Below are 19,409 nucleotides of genomic sequence, written 5' to 3' on the forward strand. Positions count from 1 at the left end.
ATATATGGATATAAGGACTGACTCACAGATAAATTCAAAAAGCCTGACTTGGAATTTCAATAAATAATTTTTGGCAAAAATTTTTACTAGTTATTATAGGGATTTTTATTTCATTAGCTACTAGGCCAGATGGCTACATAACTGCCGTAGAATTTTAACTTGAAGATCAGATGCCTAAGAAGATGAGCGTCACTATTTGTACAATGAACATGTGTGTATGTGAAAAAGAATCATAAACAGGATAACAACACTTGGTTACATTTCTGGAGGAAAAAAGAGGGTATAATTCGATAGACAATTAGGTTTTCTCAGTTGTCCAGGGCAATCAGTACTCATTTGATAATACAGTAAAATGCATGTTGTTAGTATTATAGCCAAAAAAGGAGAAAGATGAGAATGAATATTTTTTAAACACAAAAGATATGCTACTAGTCTTAACATACTAATATTAGCAATTTACTCCAGACATAGAAGATAGGCACTAATATGTTACTTTAATAGAAACACTTTTTCAGCAGTTACCTGGTAATGTCATCTCCGATAAAGCTATTAATTACTCAGTAACAGCTTTATGACAAAGTTAATGCATCATACTGAAACACATATTCTATGATTGATTATCTTTGGCACATTTTTAAAATTGAAGAATCTCAAAAGGCAGCAAAAACATTTTGCGACTGCACATCATTTTAGTCACCTCTTTACATCAGAATATAAGGGAGCAAAACGAAAAGTGGAAAATGGAGAATATGTGGCATAGTTTTAATAAAGAGTTTTACATACAGTACCTTACATATAGAACAGTGTGTTTGCAAATTTAAATAAATTTTGAATGTACAGTGGTGTGTACTCTTTTCAAAGGTAAATTCAAGTTGACCATCTATCGGTTCCAAAATGCATTTATACAGATCACTAGAACTGATAAACAGTAGTGAGGCATAAAATGTTCAAGTATCTTAATAGCATTAGTTAAACAGCCTCCCTTTAACAGTCTTTTTAAATTTTTTTTTTTTACAAATTTCAAAACCTGTACATACATTTTTAATTTTTAGAAACTTTCTGTTAAAAGGCAACATTTAATGTTAACCATCAATTCTTATAGTCTATGGTAATAAAACTAGACATGTGTAGATATAAATATGTATAGGTTATGTACATATGTATGTGAGTGTATGTTTAAAAACAAGCATACACAGGCACACATACATGTATATGTAGCACTGGGTGCAGCAAACAACGTGTACGAGCACTGGCACATAGTGGACCTAGGCTCAAAATCCAGCAAGAGCTAAATGGCAACTAAGTTGCCTTTGGTTTCTGAAGTTTGTCCATTTGTGACCAAAACTTAAAAGTTTTTAAATAAAAACAACTTTCAATTACCAAATTGCCCCCATATTTTATCTAGCTATTTAGCAAGCCACAGCCACAAACTGGTTTAATGCTCTCATTGTTCCTCATCCCAGCTGAGGTCATTCAGTTTGTTTCTAAGGGTTAACACCAAACATACCAACTCAGGACCAAAATAATAGTTTGAACCCTGAATACTGCAACAGAAGTATGTGTGTGCATGTATATACACATGTGCATATGCACACACATGTGAAATTGATGTAACATGTACCCACATGTATGCACGGGCACATATGCATGCACGTGCACAAGTATACACACATATATATATATGCACATACATAAAAGACATTGTGTGTGTGTGTGTGTGTGTGTGTGTGTGTGTGTGTGTGTGTGTGTGGAGATACAGAAGCATTTAGATGGACTGCTAGCACTTAGATTTTGGGGAAACAAAATTCCTAAGTCTCAAACTCTCATTCCAGTGGTATTATCATGATTTGGCACATTTTACCACTATATACTTCTCATTTTTTTAGAGACTGACTACAATGAGGATTTCCATTAATTTTTTTTAAAAAATGTATCATTTGGAAAAACAAGTATTCCACAATTTCTTGCTGTTCCCCTAGCCCCACCCTGCTATATGGGCCCAGAAGTGAAGCTTGTGTTGTTTTAAATGACTAATTAGATTAATCACTCAGGAAAACAGTTCATGATCCTGTATGAATTCATAGACCCAAAACTTTTGTGTGGCTGAATAAATCACACAATTCTTTTTGGATCTGTGTCACATTAGCAATAGAGTAGAACTCTTCAAGAATTTTGACTTTTTTTCTAGAGTGCTGTTGTGGGTAAAATATTAGTTTGCAAATTTGTATCTTTCTACTAAAACTTTAAAAAAATATTGTTTTTATGGATATCTTGAGGTTCAGGTAAATGAGTTCTGAACAATCCAGTCAACTAGTTTTACTTAGTATTGATCATATTCCATATCGCCAAGCCTCAGTACATATAATTACCATTTGCAGCTTGCACAGGAAATACTTTGATATTTTTAGATATTGACCTTCTTGACAGGACTAGTCACCATATTCTTCTCCAAGGCTCCATCATATTGATGTTACAAATTCTAGTTATAAAACTTAGTGAAAAGTTACTAAGCTTTCAACTATCCATTGTCAGTCTGGCAAATAATAAAAACAAATTTTGCTGTAGATAATCATGTTCTTTTTCTTGTTTCTTCCCTTTTGTCATACTGAACAAAGAGTTGCTATTTGCTGTACTTTCCCCATATCAATTAAGAGCTGTTTTATATGGCGCTTAAGCTGTGGCAATCTTGTAAGAGGATCTGGTGGCTCCAACTCTCCTGTGAAATCAAGCCAGCTTTCCAGAACTAAAGAAAGAAGAAAAAAGGAAAACTAAATGACACCTGGAAGAATTCATCAGAGAATTAAAACGTTAGATGGGACACTTTGTTATGCAATTAATTCCCTTCTAAGAAAAAATTTACTTTATTTTTCAAATGTTGCTCAGCCCAAAATGATTAAAATTTCCTTTGGTATCTTACTATTTGAAAAAAATCACCAGGAAGAAGCTTTTCATCTAACTCAACTTTTCCCTTAATTTGTCCTTAGCTGAAATAGGAAACATCTAGTCATCACCCTCTTCAAAATACTTTCAAACACTTGAAAACTTGCATTATCTTTATTTAATGTTGTATCAAGCTAGGTTCTTTAGGCTCCACACCCCTACTCTGCCCCAAACATTTATTTCATAATGGAGAAAGATGGACCAGAATAATGTCTTAAGGTCCTCTTAAGCTCTTTTACTTGATGATCCCTTATCTAAATTATAAAAAAAAATTAAATAAAAATTCACATTTTCATCAATAGCAGTCTGTCCAAAAATTCACATTTTCTTCAAAGTTATAAAACTAAGATTTATGTTGAAAATTAAATGGAAAATATATAGAATCAGATCACGGCTGTCATAATGTGAATATCCTTAATCTTCTCTAACTTATAATAGAACCCAATTCAGTATTGTCTATGTCCCCATGCTTTTTGTTAACATTACCTTAAAAAACATAACCTTAAACCTTAACTTAAAGCATTACTTACAGACCACTTTGTGGGAGAATATAATTATGGTAAAACAAGAGAAAGTAGCAGAAATGACTTTGTGAAATGTGGGGAATCATGACAATACATTTTCAAACACGATATTACTATCTACAGGGCTCTGCAATACAGGTAAAGTGCTGTGGAAAGAACGCTGGATTAGGAATCCCAATACCCTACTAGTCTAAGCTTTGTCATTAACTAGATGGCAAGTTCTATTCCCTTATCTATAAAATAGGGCTAATAATCACTGTCTACCCAAGATTGTGGTGAGGATCAGAAAAAATGTGTGTTAAAGGGGGCAGCCAGGTGGCACAGTGAGTAGAGCACCAGCCCTGGAGTCAGGAGGACCTGAGTTCAAATCTGGCCTCAGACACTTGACACACTTACTAGCTGTGTGACCTTGGGCAAGTCACTTGACCCCAATTGCCCTGCCTTCTCCCCTCAAAAAACAAACAAAAGAAATGTATGTTAAAGTGCTTGAGAAATTATAAAGAACCATTAAAATTTCATGGTTTAGTATAATCACAGAATTACTACTTAACTATAATAAGACCCTCCAATCATTTCATTGCAACAGTAGTAGAAATATAACTGCAATAAAAAGGGTCAAAATATCTTCTATTTATTTTTTCTGGTATAATTCTTTTCTTTCTAAAAATAAACTCCTTTTTATAATAATAACATAAAGATGAAGAAAAGATGAGCAGTTTTTATGGATAACATATGTAAAGCATTGTCAAAGAATTATGTCAAAGAATTAAATAAATGCTAACTTTTAAAAGATATTAATAAAAATAACTACGATAAATTTTGTATATTTATCTTTTTCTCAAATTACCATCAACTTCTTTTTCAATTAGGTCCATCCTGCTAGTGACTTCATTTTGGACATTCTCTATATGTGTGAGAAGGTTGAGTTGCCACTGAAGATGAGAGTCTCCTTTTTCTTCTGTATTTCTTTTTTCATTATAGATGAATAATGTATTCCCTTCTGCTGAGTTCTTCTCCATAAGATCATTGAGAGGAAACAAAAATGACTCCTTTAAAAACATTTCATTTTAGGAGCTGAAAGGAAAACTAAGTCTTCCCTATTCATTTAGTATAAGCAATCACTATGTTCCAATGGCTGAATATAAGACTTAAGAATTTATCAAGAAAATAAAAAAAATAAAAGATAGATTTTTATCTGCCTAAAGTTAGTAAGTTGTTTTTTCTTTTCTGTTTTTTGCTTTGTATTTGAAGTAACACTTAAATCACACTTACTAATTAATCCTCAAAGGTTTCATCAATTTTTTTCTTTCCTTTAGGCTATGCAGCATGACTATCATAATAGTCTAAATATAGACTACCCAACCCCTACCAAAAAAGATTTCTTTCAAAGGAAAAGAGAAACAGAGAGACATAGAGAGACAGACAGACAAGACATTAGACCTGAGATTTCTCTGTTGAATAGAGAACTCTATTGGGATAGACATATGTTGAAAAAAAACAATTCAAAGATTGTACTCCCACCACTAATGTTCTAACACCCAATGCCTTATTATGGTATGAGGGTGAAATGATGATCTAAAAGACTATGTAAAGTATAAACTTTGGTCTGTTCTACAGAGCTGAAACAGCTCTGAGTTGAGACCCAACAATGTCTTCTATCTATTATCAGGAGACCAGACAAACTAGGTTCACACTCATCACCAAAGTACAGCTTCCAGTTTGTAAAACCTACTAAGTACAAGAGTTAGAATCTGCAGTGGAGGTGGCATCCACACCAATGAAATCATAGATCATCTGAAGCATAGTTTTATACAAGCTACATTTGCAGAAAGGTCCCATATTTGGACCAATATGATATATGCAGCACCAGACATATGATGTTGAAATGCCTGGAGAGGAAGTATGGTATAGTAGAGTACTGAAAGCACTGAACTACGAGTTCTAAGACTTGGCTTCTAGCTTTGGCTTGACCAAAGCAAATCGTGTAATCAATCACTTCAGTTTCCCCATGTAAAAAAATAGGGATAGGAATAGTTACAATGCCTCACTAATTTGCAACAATCTTTTTATTCTTCTGTAATTAACTTTATCAAATTCCCCACAGAGGAGAGGTGACTAGAGCGTTGGACTTGGAGCTAAGAAGATCTGGGTTTGAATCCTGCTTCACTTACAAGCTATATGGACCTGAGAAAATCAACTTCTCAGAGAATCTTTCTTCATTTTTAAAATATGGGGCTTAGAATTGATAATCTCTAAGGTCCTTTCTAGCTCTAAATCCATGATTGGGCTATGGGCCTAAGATTCTCCCTTTTCTCAAAGTCCTGGGACGTTACCTGCCAATCTTTTTCCTTTCACCAGTTTGGAACGGCTTTCTCTTTGCTAAAGCTAACTTCTCTGCCTTCACCCCTGATATATCCCCTACTGCCTCTTCAATCATCTCTGCCTCGCTTTTTTATCTTTCTCTATTTATTGTCTCTTTCCCTGCTCTCTACAAACATGCCTAGATCTCCTTCCTCCTTTAAAAAAAATACTCACTTGACCGCAGCATCTCAAATCATCTTTCTACATTTCTATTTCCTTTTACATTCAAACTTCTAGAAAAAAAAATCTATTTGTATTTCCTTTCCTTCCACTTAGTTCTCAACCTTTTGCAATCTAGCTTCACATTTCACCCATTAACTGAAATATCCCTCTCTTCAGGGTTACCAGTGAGCTTTTTAATTGCTAAATTATATAAACTTTTTTTTGTCCTCATCTTTCTTGACCTCTATAGTCTCTGATACTGTTAACTGCATCTCTTTTGGATACTGCCTCCTCCTTGGGTTTTCATGACCATTCCTTCTGTGCCATCTTTGTAGGATCATCATTCATGTTCCACTCCTGTCTGTGGATCCTCCAAAGCTTTGTCCCGGGACCTTCCTTTTTCTCTAAATCCATGTCATTCTTAGTAATCACATCAACTACCATTTATCAATTAAAAATACTATCAATTATCATCTCTGCAGATGATCTCCAAGTCAAGTCAATAAGCATTCATTAAGTGCCTACTATGTGCCAGGCATTTTATCTCCTGCTCCCATACCTTTGCACAATCTATCTCCCATGCCTAGAATATGCTTACTCCTTATCTTTACTTCCTAGAATCCCTAGCTTCATTCAAGGTCCAGGCTCATACTACAAGGGAACCCTTTCCTTTTCCTTCCTAGTTGTTAGTACTGTCTCCCTCCGCCAACCAACATGTGTTTACTTCTCTGTTTACCTGCTGTATCCCCTCAGTGGAAGGGGAGAAACACATCAATTTACATAATGTATTGACATGATAAACAGATGGTTGTTAATATTGTATTGGATTTTATTGTTAAATATCTTAAAAAAAACCAGAAGTATGAAATCCTTTTTGAATTTGTGAAAATTCTAAGTTGTAATATAATATGGTATCTTGTAAGATCCCAAGACAGTTAAGGCAGCATAATGGTTTGAGTTTAGAACTGGAATCAAGAAGACCTGATTTTGAATCCTGTCTTAAGGCAATTACAGTACTGTGCGACACTGGGCAAGTTATTTAACTTCTCTCAGTCTCAGTTTCTTCATCTGTAAGATGGAGACAATGACTGCATCTATTTCACAAGGTTGTTGTGAGAATGAAAGGAAGCAACGTTTGCTGTATAAAAGTCCAGTATTACTATTGAAATTTGTCTATGCTAAATGTTGCTCAAAGGCACTTTATGAAACAATTCACTATAGCATTCCATGAAATGGTGACTCCCTTCACTTGCTTATTGGAATATTTACATGGAATACACGGAGGCTAGAAGGTTTAGAAAATCAAAGTATAAGGAGATATTGCCTATTAAATCCTAATCAAAAATGAAACACTTTTCTTATTTTTTTTGAAAGCCAATGGAAAAATGCATCACTTTATTTAAATCTAATTTAAATACCACTTGCCCAGAATAGTAGCCTTGCAGAGTAGGACACTCAAATGATTCTTATGAATTGAATCTCTCTAAATATCTATTGCATAAAATATAACAGGTACACCTGTAATTTTAAGTACTATTAGAGTTAAAAAAAAGGAAAATTTGAGCACCACCTTCTGACTAGTCAACTAGAATATCATGCTCATATTAGCAAGATACCTACATATGCATGGCAATCCTTTGTAATCTTCATGTGCACAGTGTTCAACTTGGAGTAAAATGCAACTCACTACAGCTTTATGAAGAGAAGGGTTGGCAAGGACAGGTAGTAGTGTGCATATGTGCATCTCTTCAAGTGAACCTTGTTCATTTGTATCTTGAAGTCTCTACTGATTCAAACAATAAAATTCAGAACGTGTAGTACTCTGGACAGACATGCCACGCCCTAATTAGGTAGTCAGGATATGATACAAGCTATATTTCCTTCTTTTATTCATTTTTTTGTATTTCCCACTGACTCCTTCCCCGCTGCTTAAAAGCATGCTTAGATTCTTATCCTTTAAAAAACCTTCCCTGGAAATTGCCATCCTAACATGCATCTCTCATCCTTTCCATTGTCAAAACTTGTCACCTCCATTTTCTACTTTTTACTACTCTACTCTTCAAGCTCTTGCATCTTAGATTCTGTATCTGTTACTCAACTAAAACTGCTTTCTAAAAGGTAATCAATGACCTCAACTGTGGTAAGTCCATTGATGTTTTCTCAATTCTTATCCAAATTGATTTTCTACATAGTTGATCATTTGGCATGCCTAACACTCCTCCCTGTCTTGATGCTGCTTCTAGCTCTATCTTCCTCTTCTCTCAGATGGCAGGCTCTGCTCCAAATCTGCTTCTTTTTCTCTTTTCTCTATATGCTAGCCTTTGTTATATCATCTAATCCTATAGGTCTAAGATTACTTCATGTTTACATTATGTATAACTTGTATGTCCATAGTTATTTAGACATTGTATCTCCCCACTGCTACATGGCACAGTGGGTACAGTGCTGGGGTTGGAGTCAGAAAGTTCTGAGTTCAACTATGATCTCAGACACTTCTTAGCTGTCTGACTTTGGGTAAATCACTTAACCTTTACTTGCTTCAGTTTCCTCCAACTGTAAAATAGGGATAATAATAGTACTTACCTGCCAGGGTTGTTGTGAGGATCAAATATTTACAAAGTGCTTTAGTACAATGCTTAGCACACAGTAAATGCTATATAAATCATTGCTGCTATTACTATTGTTATTATTATTATGACAGCAGGATTCAAAAAGGGCATATGTCCCAATTCTTAAAAAAGAAAAAAGAGGAGTTTGTAAACTATAGTCCAATGAGCTTAACTTGGATTCCTGACAAAATTCTGGAAAACAATATCAAAGGACTAGTTAGTGAACACTAAGAGAAAAGAAAAGTTCACAAAAAGTCAATATGATTTCATTAAGAATAAGGCATGAGGGACCAACTTTATTTTCTTTCTTGACTGGGTAATTACAATGGTAGATCACAAAAATATTATGAATAAAAGTTTACCAAGTTTCTACTCTTATGCTATTCGTTTTTTTTTCAAATTCCCCTGACACATTGTAAATTTTATTCCAGACTCTCATTTTCATTTTGCGTGTGTTTGTTTTTAGATGTGTTTCTAGAATACAACAAATACAGCAACCATTCTGTCCCTGGTTTACACCATACTGGATCATTTAATCCATTTATATTTAAAAGTTACATTTAAAGTTATGATCAAACAATATGGTCTTTTTAGTCATCTATTTCTCCTTCTCTTTTGTTCCTTTTCTCATTCAGTTAAGTGAGTAAGGCAAAATTTCCCCTGCAACCTCTTATTTATAGTAGCTTTCTAGTATTGTTCCACTTTCAATAATTATTCTTTACTTTGTCTTCCTCATTATTTATCTTCTCTTCCAGTCCATTCTGAATTCTATTTCCTGATTCATGGGCTCTACCCTTACATGTTCCTTCTCTTATATCCTCTTTGTGTCCCCTCATGAGGAGCAGGTACCAGGTTTGAGTTTTCTTTTCTACCTGACTTCTACATTATTGTCTTTGTAAACCTTACTAATCTTCCTTGTCTTCTTTTCTGTTGTATCTTGCTCTTAAAAATATTAATGCATGAGTAAAGTAATATCAGATAGAAATAGTTTTCTACAGTATTTGTCACTCTGTGCCCCAAATCATGAGCCTGGCCCTATCTCCAGTCCTTATCATGATCAGCCCTAATCCCACGAAATCTCCACTCTAGTTCTCTGAGCCCCACTTTAAGCTTTCCTTTTTTTTTTTGAGGGGGAAGACAAGGCAATTGGGGTTAAGTGATTTGTCCAAGGTCACACAGCTAGTAAGTATGTCAAGTGTCTGAGGCCGGATTTGAACTCAGGTCCTCCTGACTCCAGGGCTGCGCCACCTAGCTGCCCCCCAACAGCTGTTAAGTATTTGTTTTTCTACTTTAAGCTTTCTATCCTTGACCCTTGCAGCTTCTCTTAAGAACTATCATATACATCCTCCTCTTGGTATAGCATTCTGCCCATGGAGACCAATGTGCTAATTTCTCCCCAGACTTAATCCACTACAAGGCCTTCTAATTTGTGAACTCCTTCCTATCACCTAAATATATTAGAAGGTTCCCATCTCCCACAATAGACAAACCTCCTTCCGTGAAGAACCCAAGGTTCTTCAACAAAAACAGCTTTGTGGTTGCTTAGGCAGCTAGGTGGCACAGTGGAGAGAGTGTCAGAGCTGGAGTCAGGAAGACCTGAGCTCAAATATGATCTCAGACACTTGCTAGCTGTGGGACCCTGGGCAAGTCACTTAACCTTGTTTGCCTCAGTTTCCTCATCTGTAAAATGAGCAGAAGGAAATGGGAAACTGCTCTCATTATATTTGCCAAGAAAAATCCCAAATGGGATCACTTTAAGGTCTGTTATGTTAATTAATTTTATCCTTTATTTATTTTTATATTGCATTTTATCATTTTTTAATGATAAGTCCACAGTGAGGGCAGGCCTACTCCACTCTTTGTGCTAGGTGGTTCAGTAGATAGAGTGCTAGGCCTGCAGTCAGAAAGACTTAGTTTGAATCCAGCCTCAGTTACTTACTAGCAATGTGACCCTGGGTAAGTCAGTTAACTTTTGGTTGTCTCAGTTTCCTCAACTACAAAATGGGGATAATAATGGCACCTATGTCCCAGGGTCATGAGAATCAAATGAGATATCTGTAAAGTGCTTTGCACAGTGCCTAGCAAACATTAGGAGCTTAACAAATCCTTCCTTCCTCTTCACTATCTCCAATCCATTCTCAAATAGTCAATAAGTTATGGAAATCACCATCCCTTTGCTATTTACCCATTGAACTGGTAATGTTACATCATCTGTTCCCCTCTCCCACTGTGCAACCCACTGTTACTCCTTCCCTTAAAAGACAATGATTCACTTATAGGAGACCAGGAGGTCTAGACCATCTCTTGCTATTCTTGTGGAAAATACCGAAAGACAGTAGTATTTTTATGTGGATTTTGAAATAGTTGAGTGGCCTGATACAAAAGAGAAATTAATAGTGTGGTTGTCAGCTGGAAAGGTAGTATCTAGCAGACAGCCCCAGAGACCTACTCTTGCCCTGTGCAATTTAATAATTTTATCAATGACGTGGAAAAAGTTATGGATGAAAGGCTTATCAAATTTGCAGAACTAAGAGGGATAAATAAAATATTTGATGAAAAAGCATCCCAAAAGATCTTGACAAGTTAGAATGTTGGACTGAATCTAATAAAATAAAAATTTAATAGGAATTACTGTAAAGTCTTACACATAGGTTCAAAAAATCAACTGCACATACTAGATAAGAGAGGTGTGGCTAGAGAGGATGTTATCAGGCAGTTTATAGTAGACTATAAGGTTAATGTGATTCAAGAGAGCAGTATGGCAGCCAAAAAGTTATTTTGATCTTAGGCCACATCAAGAAAGGTACATCACTGAAGTCCAAGAAAGTGATTGTCATGCTATAATTAGCCCTAGTCAAACCACAGTGGTAGGACTGCCTTATGTTAATTTTTGAACACCACATTTTAGGAAGGACATTGATAAAATGGAAGTCACAGAATTACAAATCTAGATCTACAAGGGACTTCAGAAGCTATCTAGTCCAACCTTTTCACTTTACGTATTAGAAATCTGAGGCCCAGGGAAGTTAATCACACAAGGTCACACCAGTAGTGAACGTGAGAGGTAGGATGTGAAACGAGGTCTTCTGGCTGCAGAGCTGGTGCCCTTTCTACTATACTATGATTGATGCTCCTTTATACTAGGATAGTGAAGGGCTTCAGTGTCACACTAGATGAGGATCAGTTGAAAGACTCAGAGATGATGGTCTCGATTAAAGAAGGGCGTGTAGATATGATAGTTGTCCTCACATTTTTAAATGACTATCGTGTAGAAATGGGATTAGATTTATTCTGCTTGGCCCAATAAAGAACAAGAAATAATGGTCAGAAATTGCAAAGAACCCAATCTAAGCTTGAGAAGAGGAAAAACTTCCTTACAATTGTTGCTATCCAAAAGCGGATCCCATAGTAGGTACTACATCACTTGACATCTTTAAGACTAAATAACCACTAATCCAGGACAATATGGAATATATTCTTGTTCATACAGAGACTAGGTTAGACAGTCTCCAAGATCTCTTCTATTAGTGTACACCAAAATCTATGTCTTCGCTTCTCATTATCTGTCAACCATTCTCTACCTTAGCAACATCTACCTACTACCATGCATTAACTCAGTTCAAGATCTCCAGGAAGAGAAATGCAGCCCCATCTACCTCTAATATAACAACAGGGATTAGTAATAACTTCCAAATCATGGGTGCAAATCCTGTAAATCTGTTTTACTAGACAAAATATTTATGATGCAGAAAGAAATTAAGACATGCAATTCTGCCCAGTTCTACCCATGGGTGCCAGGTTTGGTCTGATTCAAGGGAAATAAACTATACATACAAACTACAACCTAGGAACTGTCCCTGTCCAACCTATGAAACAATTTGGAGTGACCTGAGGTGGTAGAATCTGTGTAATTTTATACGGAGTTTGCCAAAGACAGCTAGAGTCTTTCATAACTATTCCATTCCAGGGTAAGCAGACATTAAATACCTTTGAATAGACTAATCATAAGGAGGTATAATAAAGATAATAATAGAGGTTGGTACTATTTCTTTGGTATCAGGGCCTACACTCACAGACTCATGAATTATTCTAAGTATTTTTACCAATGTGTTTCTTCTCCTCTGGGGTAAGGTACCCAGTCTAACCACTTTGCTTTTCTACCTATTAACATCTACCTACCAGTTGGCATCAACCAATTTGTTTTATCAACATCCACCTACTTATCTATTACCATCTAACTAACAAACATCTATTGGCAACCCTCTCTCCATCAACACATTTATTTAAGTCTATGTCTCTACTGATAGCTTTCTATCCATAATTGTCTTTTGCCACTTCCACTGATTTATGGAATTAAGGTTTTGGAAAGGAACCAAATCACGTTTTGGTCAATGTTGCATAGTCTGAAAGAATAACAAAAGGCCTATTATTTCACAGTATATAAACACTTTTATTTCTAATCATAAGAGGCCACTGATCTTATTTTAAGGGCAAGGTGAACTTTTTTTCTAAGTAAAACCATAAACTATTAACCTTTGGGCCTATAAACTATGACTCTGATTTCACTTATAAAAATATTTTAATATTAAACTGACATTTATAGGTAAGAATTGCGGACTAAATATTCCACATGTGCCATGGGAGGGGGAAAGGTATATCCTTCACAAGGTTATACTATCCATCACTTCCCAATATCTTAATGCATCATTATAACTAAATACCATTTTAAAGTTATGAATTGCCACTACTGTAATGTTTGGCCATTTGCTATTTCACCAAAAGTTTCTGCAGAACTATTTTACCTGACAAATTATTTCTCTGAGGATAAAAAGACAAAAATAAAAATGTCTCTAACCCCGTGGACCATACATTTCATTTATCTACAGACATCAGAAGTCACTGTTGTATAATGGAAAGAGTACCTGATGAAGTCAGATGATATGAGTTCAAATCCCAGTTTACCACTTACTACCTGTGTGACCTTGGGCAAGTCATTTAAGTTCTATAAGTCTCAAGTTTCTTTTTCTATAAAATGAGGGGGTTAGACTGTATGGCTTCTAAGGTCTCTTCCAGCTGTAGATCTATGATCCTATGACTAATCCGTTATCCTTGTCTGACTGATGGTTAGATCCAATAATGTCTGAATTTCTACAAATCCAACTGGCAGCATATGAATGAAAGGTCTACTCTGTTGACAGTATAATAATGGCTAAAGTCATTTTGCAGTAACAGCATTAATACAGTATAACCAAATGTCACCTAGCATCTCAGAGCCCTTGCTTTATAGCTGTCTGGCCAATGTCCACTGCTAACTTTGCTCCTACATAACTAATTTATCCCTGTACCATTTCCAGAAAAACCAATTAAGTTTGTTAGGTAGGGCATTTTTACAGTAAGTGCCTCAGTATATGAATGAACAGAATTAACTCCTAATTCTCTCTTAAAAACAATACAATTGGTATTCTCCCCCTGGTAAGGTGTTAAAGAACTGTTATTCTAATAAAAAATTAATGTGCAGTATTGCTTGAAAAAGAAACAAATGAAACTTCATGTAAAAAATATGATGTGGTTCTTTCAAATTTCCATTATCAGAACCAACTTTTTCCATTTAGGATTTTTATCAAATTATCATCAACTTATTTTTGGTAGGTCTAGCTCCCTCCTGTGAATTTCATTCTGTATTTTCTCTATGTGTATAAGAAAGCTTTGTAGAGATAATCCAAAACTTTCCATTTAATTAAGTTTGAATTCTCACAGAATTTTTCTATATTGATTTTTTTCAAAGCCATAGTCAAATGAAAAAGAATTACCTGTTCACTCATACCATCTTCTTTTATGGAAAATTGTAAACAGTGTGTATCTTCTGTATGAAATTCTTGTTCCTCTTCAAAACTACTAACATCATCATCAGAGCTCACAGGATCAGCAGATTTACAATCCTGACCAAAATTTTGTGGTTTCTGGTAGCTGTGCTCACTGGTAATATATGTTCCTTCCATTTTCCTGGGCAAGCTAGGAGTCTCTTTATGATTCTGAGCAGAACAAGTCCGTTCTTCTAGATTATGAGTGTCTTGCACTGTCATTTTTTTCTCTACCCCAACACCTATTTGATCTTGGTCTTTCCGCTTCCCTGAACAGGCCCAGAGATGAAGGTCAGGATGATGCTTGTTCCTTGAAAGAAGGTGGGAAAAGAAATTGTGATATTACAGTAGTGATTCTTAAAAGTGAGGTCCGGTGATCCCTGACACCTTTTCAAGGGGTTCAGAAAGCCAAAGCTATTTTCATAATAATACTAAGATGTTTTAATTTCTAATATGGTAAATATTGATAGATGTAACCCACATAAGCAAAAGCTCTTAAAGAAATTTGAGGAATCTCGATTCATTTCATTGATAATTTTCTCCATTGACCTTCAATTAAAATATTATAATGAAATTTATAACTGCAACACATCTCTATTTGTTATTGATGAGCTGATTATCCAAATGGGCCTGGGACCTTTTTTATGTACCTACCACATTCTCACGTTGCCTGATCACAAACTTGGCCACTGTAGGGCTTCCATGATTAGGAGGGGGATAGGCCTCAAGAAATGAAAGAGGGGAGAATGTATAACTATAATAAGGGAAACATCTATGTGAGATTATTAAACTGCAAAATGCTATTTTCTCTGAAGTTTGAAATTTCACAATTAAATGTGTGCATGTCCTAAGTGCCAAAATGAATACAAGTTTGCCTTTTTATCATTTGTTCAGTAGTATCAGCACTTTGCTATTCTACTCTGTCTCTTGTAGATAAGGGAGGATTTATTATAACAGCAGAGTATAGAAAATATTCCTTTGAGCATAAGATTTTCAATTTAATTTATCTAACATTCATGAAGCTCCTACTACTTGCTGGGCACTATGCAAGGCAGTGAACAAAGACAAAAAAGAATACCTACTATAAAAGAATGGACATTTTACTGCAGGAATACAATACATACACAAGAAAATAATAATTATATACAAAATAATACAAAAAGTCATTTCAAGCAGGAAAGTCAGTCATTCAATTAACATTTATTAAGTTCTTAGCATATACTAAGCACTGTGCTAAGTACTGTACATACCAAAAAAGGCCAAAAAGCAAAAACAGTATCTCAAGGAGCTCATGGTCTAATGGGGGAGACAGCATATAAATAACTATGTACAGAAAAGGTATATATGGGATAAACTGAGTATAGTTTCAGAGGGAAGATTCAAAGGCTAAGGAGGACTAAGCAAGGCTTCTTGCAGAAGGTAAATCTCTTTGGCTGAGATTTGAAGGAAGCCAGGAGGCAGACAGGAGGAAGAAGAGTTCCAGGCATGGGGGGACAGTCACAGAGAAAATCTCAGAGCTGGGAGACAGAATGTCTTGTGCAAGGTGCCAGCGTCACTGGATCACAGAGTGTGTGGAGGGCAAGTAAGGTGTAAGAAGACTGGAAAGGGTTATGTCTTGAAGGTCTTTTAAAAGCCAAATAGTGGATTTTATATTTGATCCTGAAAGTAATAGGGAGGCAATGGAGTTGAGAGAATCAAGAAAGGATTTTTATAAGGAGGTGGCACCTGAGCTATGCCTTGAAGGAAGTTCAGGATTCTATGAAGTGGCAGTGAAGAGAGAATAGGTTCCACGAACCACTTAGACCAGGTCTGCACAACATGCAGCCCGTGGGGCACTTGTGGCCAGCTAAAGGATTTTGGGTGGTCCAGGAAAAATGTAGAGGATGTAAAAGGAAGTAAAGATGTAACAAGTGCTTTGTCCGTGCCCACTTAACCAGCCTTCCACTAGTCACTATTATGTCTGTCATGTAACTTGGTGGCTGGGTGCCACTGCATATGCTCTCTTATTTGTCATGTGACCCACAGCAACCAATCCTCATCAGTCTGTCTCTAGTCTGAGAGGAAGGAGAGTCACATCTTTTCACTGTGTTTTCAGTCATTACTAAATGTAAGTAGTAAGAAAACCTGAAAAATGTATTGAAACTTGTACTACTTAGCAAAGTAAATTTTTTTTAACATTAATGTAATTTCATGACAAATAAAAATCTTAAATAATAAGTATAATTAATTGGCATAACTGACATTTCTCTTTTTAAAATGTGGTTTATTCGCAAAATAGTTTAGTCATTAATTATATCTTTACTTGGAAAGTGAGTAGCAAAAATCCTATCTGCAGCCAGAAGAAGGTCAGCCTATTTTAATTCTGGCCCCTACCTACTTTCAAGTTGAACAGGTCTGACTTAGACAAAGGGAGAGGCAGGAGGCAGAATTTCTTGTATCTCTCATGTCAATATGGCTAGAATTCAGAATATATGAATGTAAGTAATATGAAAGAAGACTGCAAAATTAGGCTGGAATCAGACTATAGAAAGCTTTCAATAAAAGGACGAGGAGGAGTTTATATTTTATTCAAGAGGCAATAGGGAGCTCCTGCAGATTTTGAGTGGATGGGGGTGGGGTGACACTGTTATATCTGCTTAAGGAAAATATAATTTGACAGTTACATGAGGATAGAATGGATTGAGAAGAGAGTGCAGGCAAGGGGACCAATTATAATGCTATTGAAATATTCTAAGTGTAAGCTGATGTATGCCTAAGCTAGTGTAGAAATTTTGAGTCTAGAGAAGAAGACAGATATAGAAGATTCTATGGAAATAAGATAAATAAGATTTATCAACTGATTGGATATAATGGTCAAGGGAGACAGAAGAATCAAGACTAATTCCAAAGTTATTTCATGAAAGGTTTTGAGAAAATTGTAAAGTGTGTATCTTCTCTATGAAATTCTTGTTCCTCTTCAAAACTATTAATATCTTCATCATCAGAACTCACAGGATCAGTAGATTTCCTTAATGTCCTAAGGGAGGTAGAAGCCAATTCATCACAGCTGGGCTTTTCAGTGAAAGAAATTTTATTTATTTTCCGATTTAATTATAATTAATTAAAAGAACTTTTCTTTAATGATAAATAACTTCTGAAGTTATTCCATTAACAACCTCTTTTTAATCTCTATTGAATTTTATCATAGTTTTGAACAACACTGAAAATATTATTTAAAAGGTATTATCTGTTTATAGACATTCTTTAATGTGGGAATAGTCTACAAAAATTTCTGAGATGGAAAGGACCATTAATGACATTAGTAAAAATATGAATATAGAAGAAATAATACTGAAAAAGAAACTAGACTAAAGATGATGGGAAAAGCCAGGTAATTCCTTCTTTTCTATTTAATACTATTAAGACCCTTGTAATAGGTTTTTTGTTCAGGTCAGGCCATAAAATAGTAAAAAGATAAAGGATTTAGGGAGCAAATAAAACAATCATAAACTTAAGTGAAAGAGACAACAGGAAAGGGTAAGGGAACTGAATGTATTTATCCTGAGAAAGAAAGAGTTGAGCTGAAATTAAATAATAGATGATAGATTCAAAGGGAAACCATTTGAGATGAAGGTAGCAGTAAGGAATTTAGCATGAAACAGAATAAAAGGAGACAGTTTTAACAAAAAGAAAAAGGAATTTAATAGGGGGCTGAGCCAAGATGGTGGCTAGAAAGCAGGGACTTGCTTAAGCTCTTCCCCAAATCCCTCCAAACACCTGTAAAAAATGACTCTGACCAAATTCTGGAGCCGTGGAACCCATGAAATAGCAGAGGGAAATAGGGCTCCAGCCCAGGAGAGCCTGGATGGTTGCTGGGAAGGGTCTATTGCATGGTGCTGGGAGCAAAGCGCAGCCCAGTGTGGGCCGCACCAGGACAGACCAGCCAGAACAGGCCTGAATCAGTGAGCTGTGGCAGTTACCAGACTTCTCAACCCACAAACACCAAAGAGCAGGTTAGTGGGAAATTGCGGGACAGAGGTGAGAGTGGTTCAGCCACCAGCCCTGGGGATGGCAGAGGTGGTACAACAGTGGAGCTCCTGAGGCTGCTTCCAGAGCTCCAGCATCACCTGCTTCCTGAGTCCCTGGAATCTAGCAGTGGATCAGAGCAGGAGTAAAAGGAGTGCACTGTGGGCACAGAGGCAGAGTCTCTTGCTGTGCCCTATTTGGATCTGGACTGCAGTCCTGGTTGGCAGTTCGTGGGGGAGGAGGAGAGCTGCTGTGACAGAGCCTGCGGTGATAGTGGAGTAGAAGAAGCTCTGAAAAGAGCAGCACTTGGACCCTAAAGCTTGGGACCAAATACTCTCTACTCTACAAGCAGTCATACCCTGACAAAAATCTCAAGGGTCAAGTAGTTGGCTGGGTACATGAACAGGCAGTGAAAACGAACTCAGACTCAAACTCAAACTCTAGATTCCTTTTCTGGTGACAAAGAAGAGCAAAACATACAGCCAGAAGAAGTCAACAAAGTCAAAGAGCCTATATCCAAAGCCTCCAAGAAAAATATGAATTGGGCTCAGGCTATGGAAGAGCTCAAAAAGGATTTGGAAAAGCAAGTTAGAGAAGTAAAGGAAAAATTAGGAAGAGAAATGAGAGTGATGGAAGAAAACCATGAAAAACAAGTCAATGACTTGCTAAAGGAGACCCAAAAAATACTGAAGAAAGTAACACCTTAAAGAATAGACTAACCCAAATGTCAAAAGAGCTCCAAAAAGCCAATGAGGAGAAGAATGCATTGAAAGGCAGAATCAGTCAAATGGAAAAGGAGGTCCAAAAGACCACTGAAGAAAATACCACCTTAAAATTTAGATTGGAGCAAGAGGAAGCTAGTGACTTTATGAGAAATCAAGATATTATAAAACAGAACAAAAGGAATGAAAAAATGGAAGACAATGTGAAATATCTCATTGGATTGG

The 19,409-nt window shown here is 36.0% G+C and overlaps 1 protein-coding gene across 3 annotated transcripts in view; it reads right to left on the reverse strand.

Annotated features, from left to right (window-relative positions):
- Positions 1–739: 739 nt before the first annotated feature.
- The window catches only part of PHF20L1 (PHD finger protein 20 like 1), a 125,468-nt gene continuing 106,798 nt past the window's right edge, over positions 740–19,409 (reverse strand). For all 3 annotated transcript variants that reach the window (XM_036754040.1, XM_036754047.1, XM_036754054.1), the window contains 3 exons: positions 14,407–14,767; positions 4,312–4,474; positions 740–2,743 (listed from right to left, as the gene is read on the reverse strand). In XM_036754040.1, the coding sequence (XP_036609935.1) occupies positions 2,601–2,743; positions 4,312–4,474; positions 14,407–14,767 (667 nt within the window). In that variant the 3' untranslated portion in view covers positions 740–2,600. The remainder of the gene's footprint in view (positions 2,744–4,311; positions 4,475–14,406; positions 14,768–19,409) is intronic.

The sequence above is a fragment of the Trichosurus vulpecula genome, chromosome 1 (genome assembly GCF_011100635.1).
Source record: "Trichosurus vulpecula isolate mTriVul1 chromosome 1, mTriVul1.pri, whole genome shotgun sequence".
In the NCBI taxonomy this organism is placed as follows: Eukaryota; Metazoa; Chordata; class Mammalia; order Diprotodontia; family Phalangeridae; genus Trichosurus; species Trichosurus vulpecula.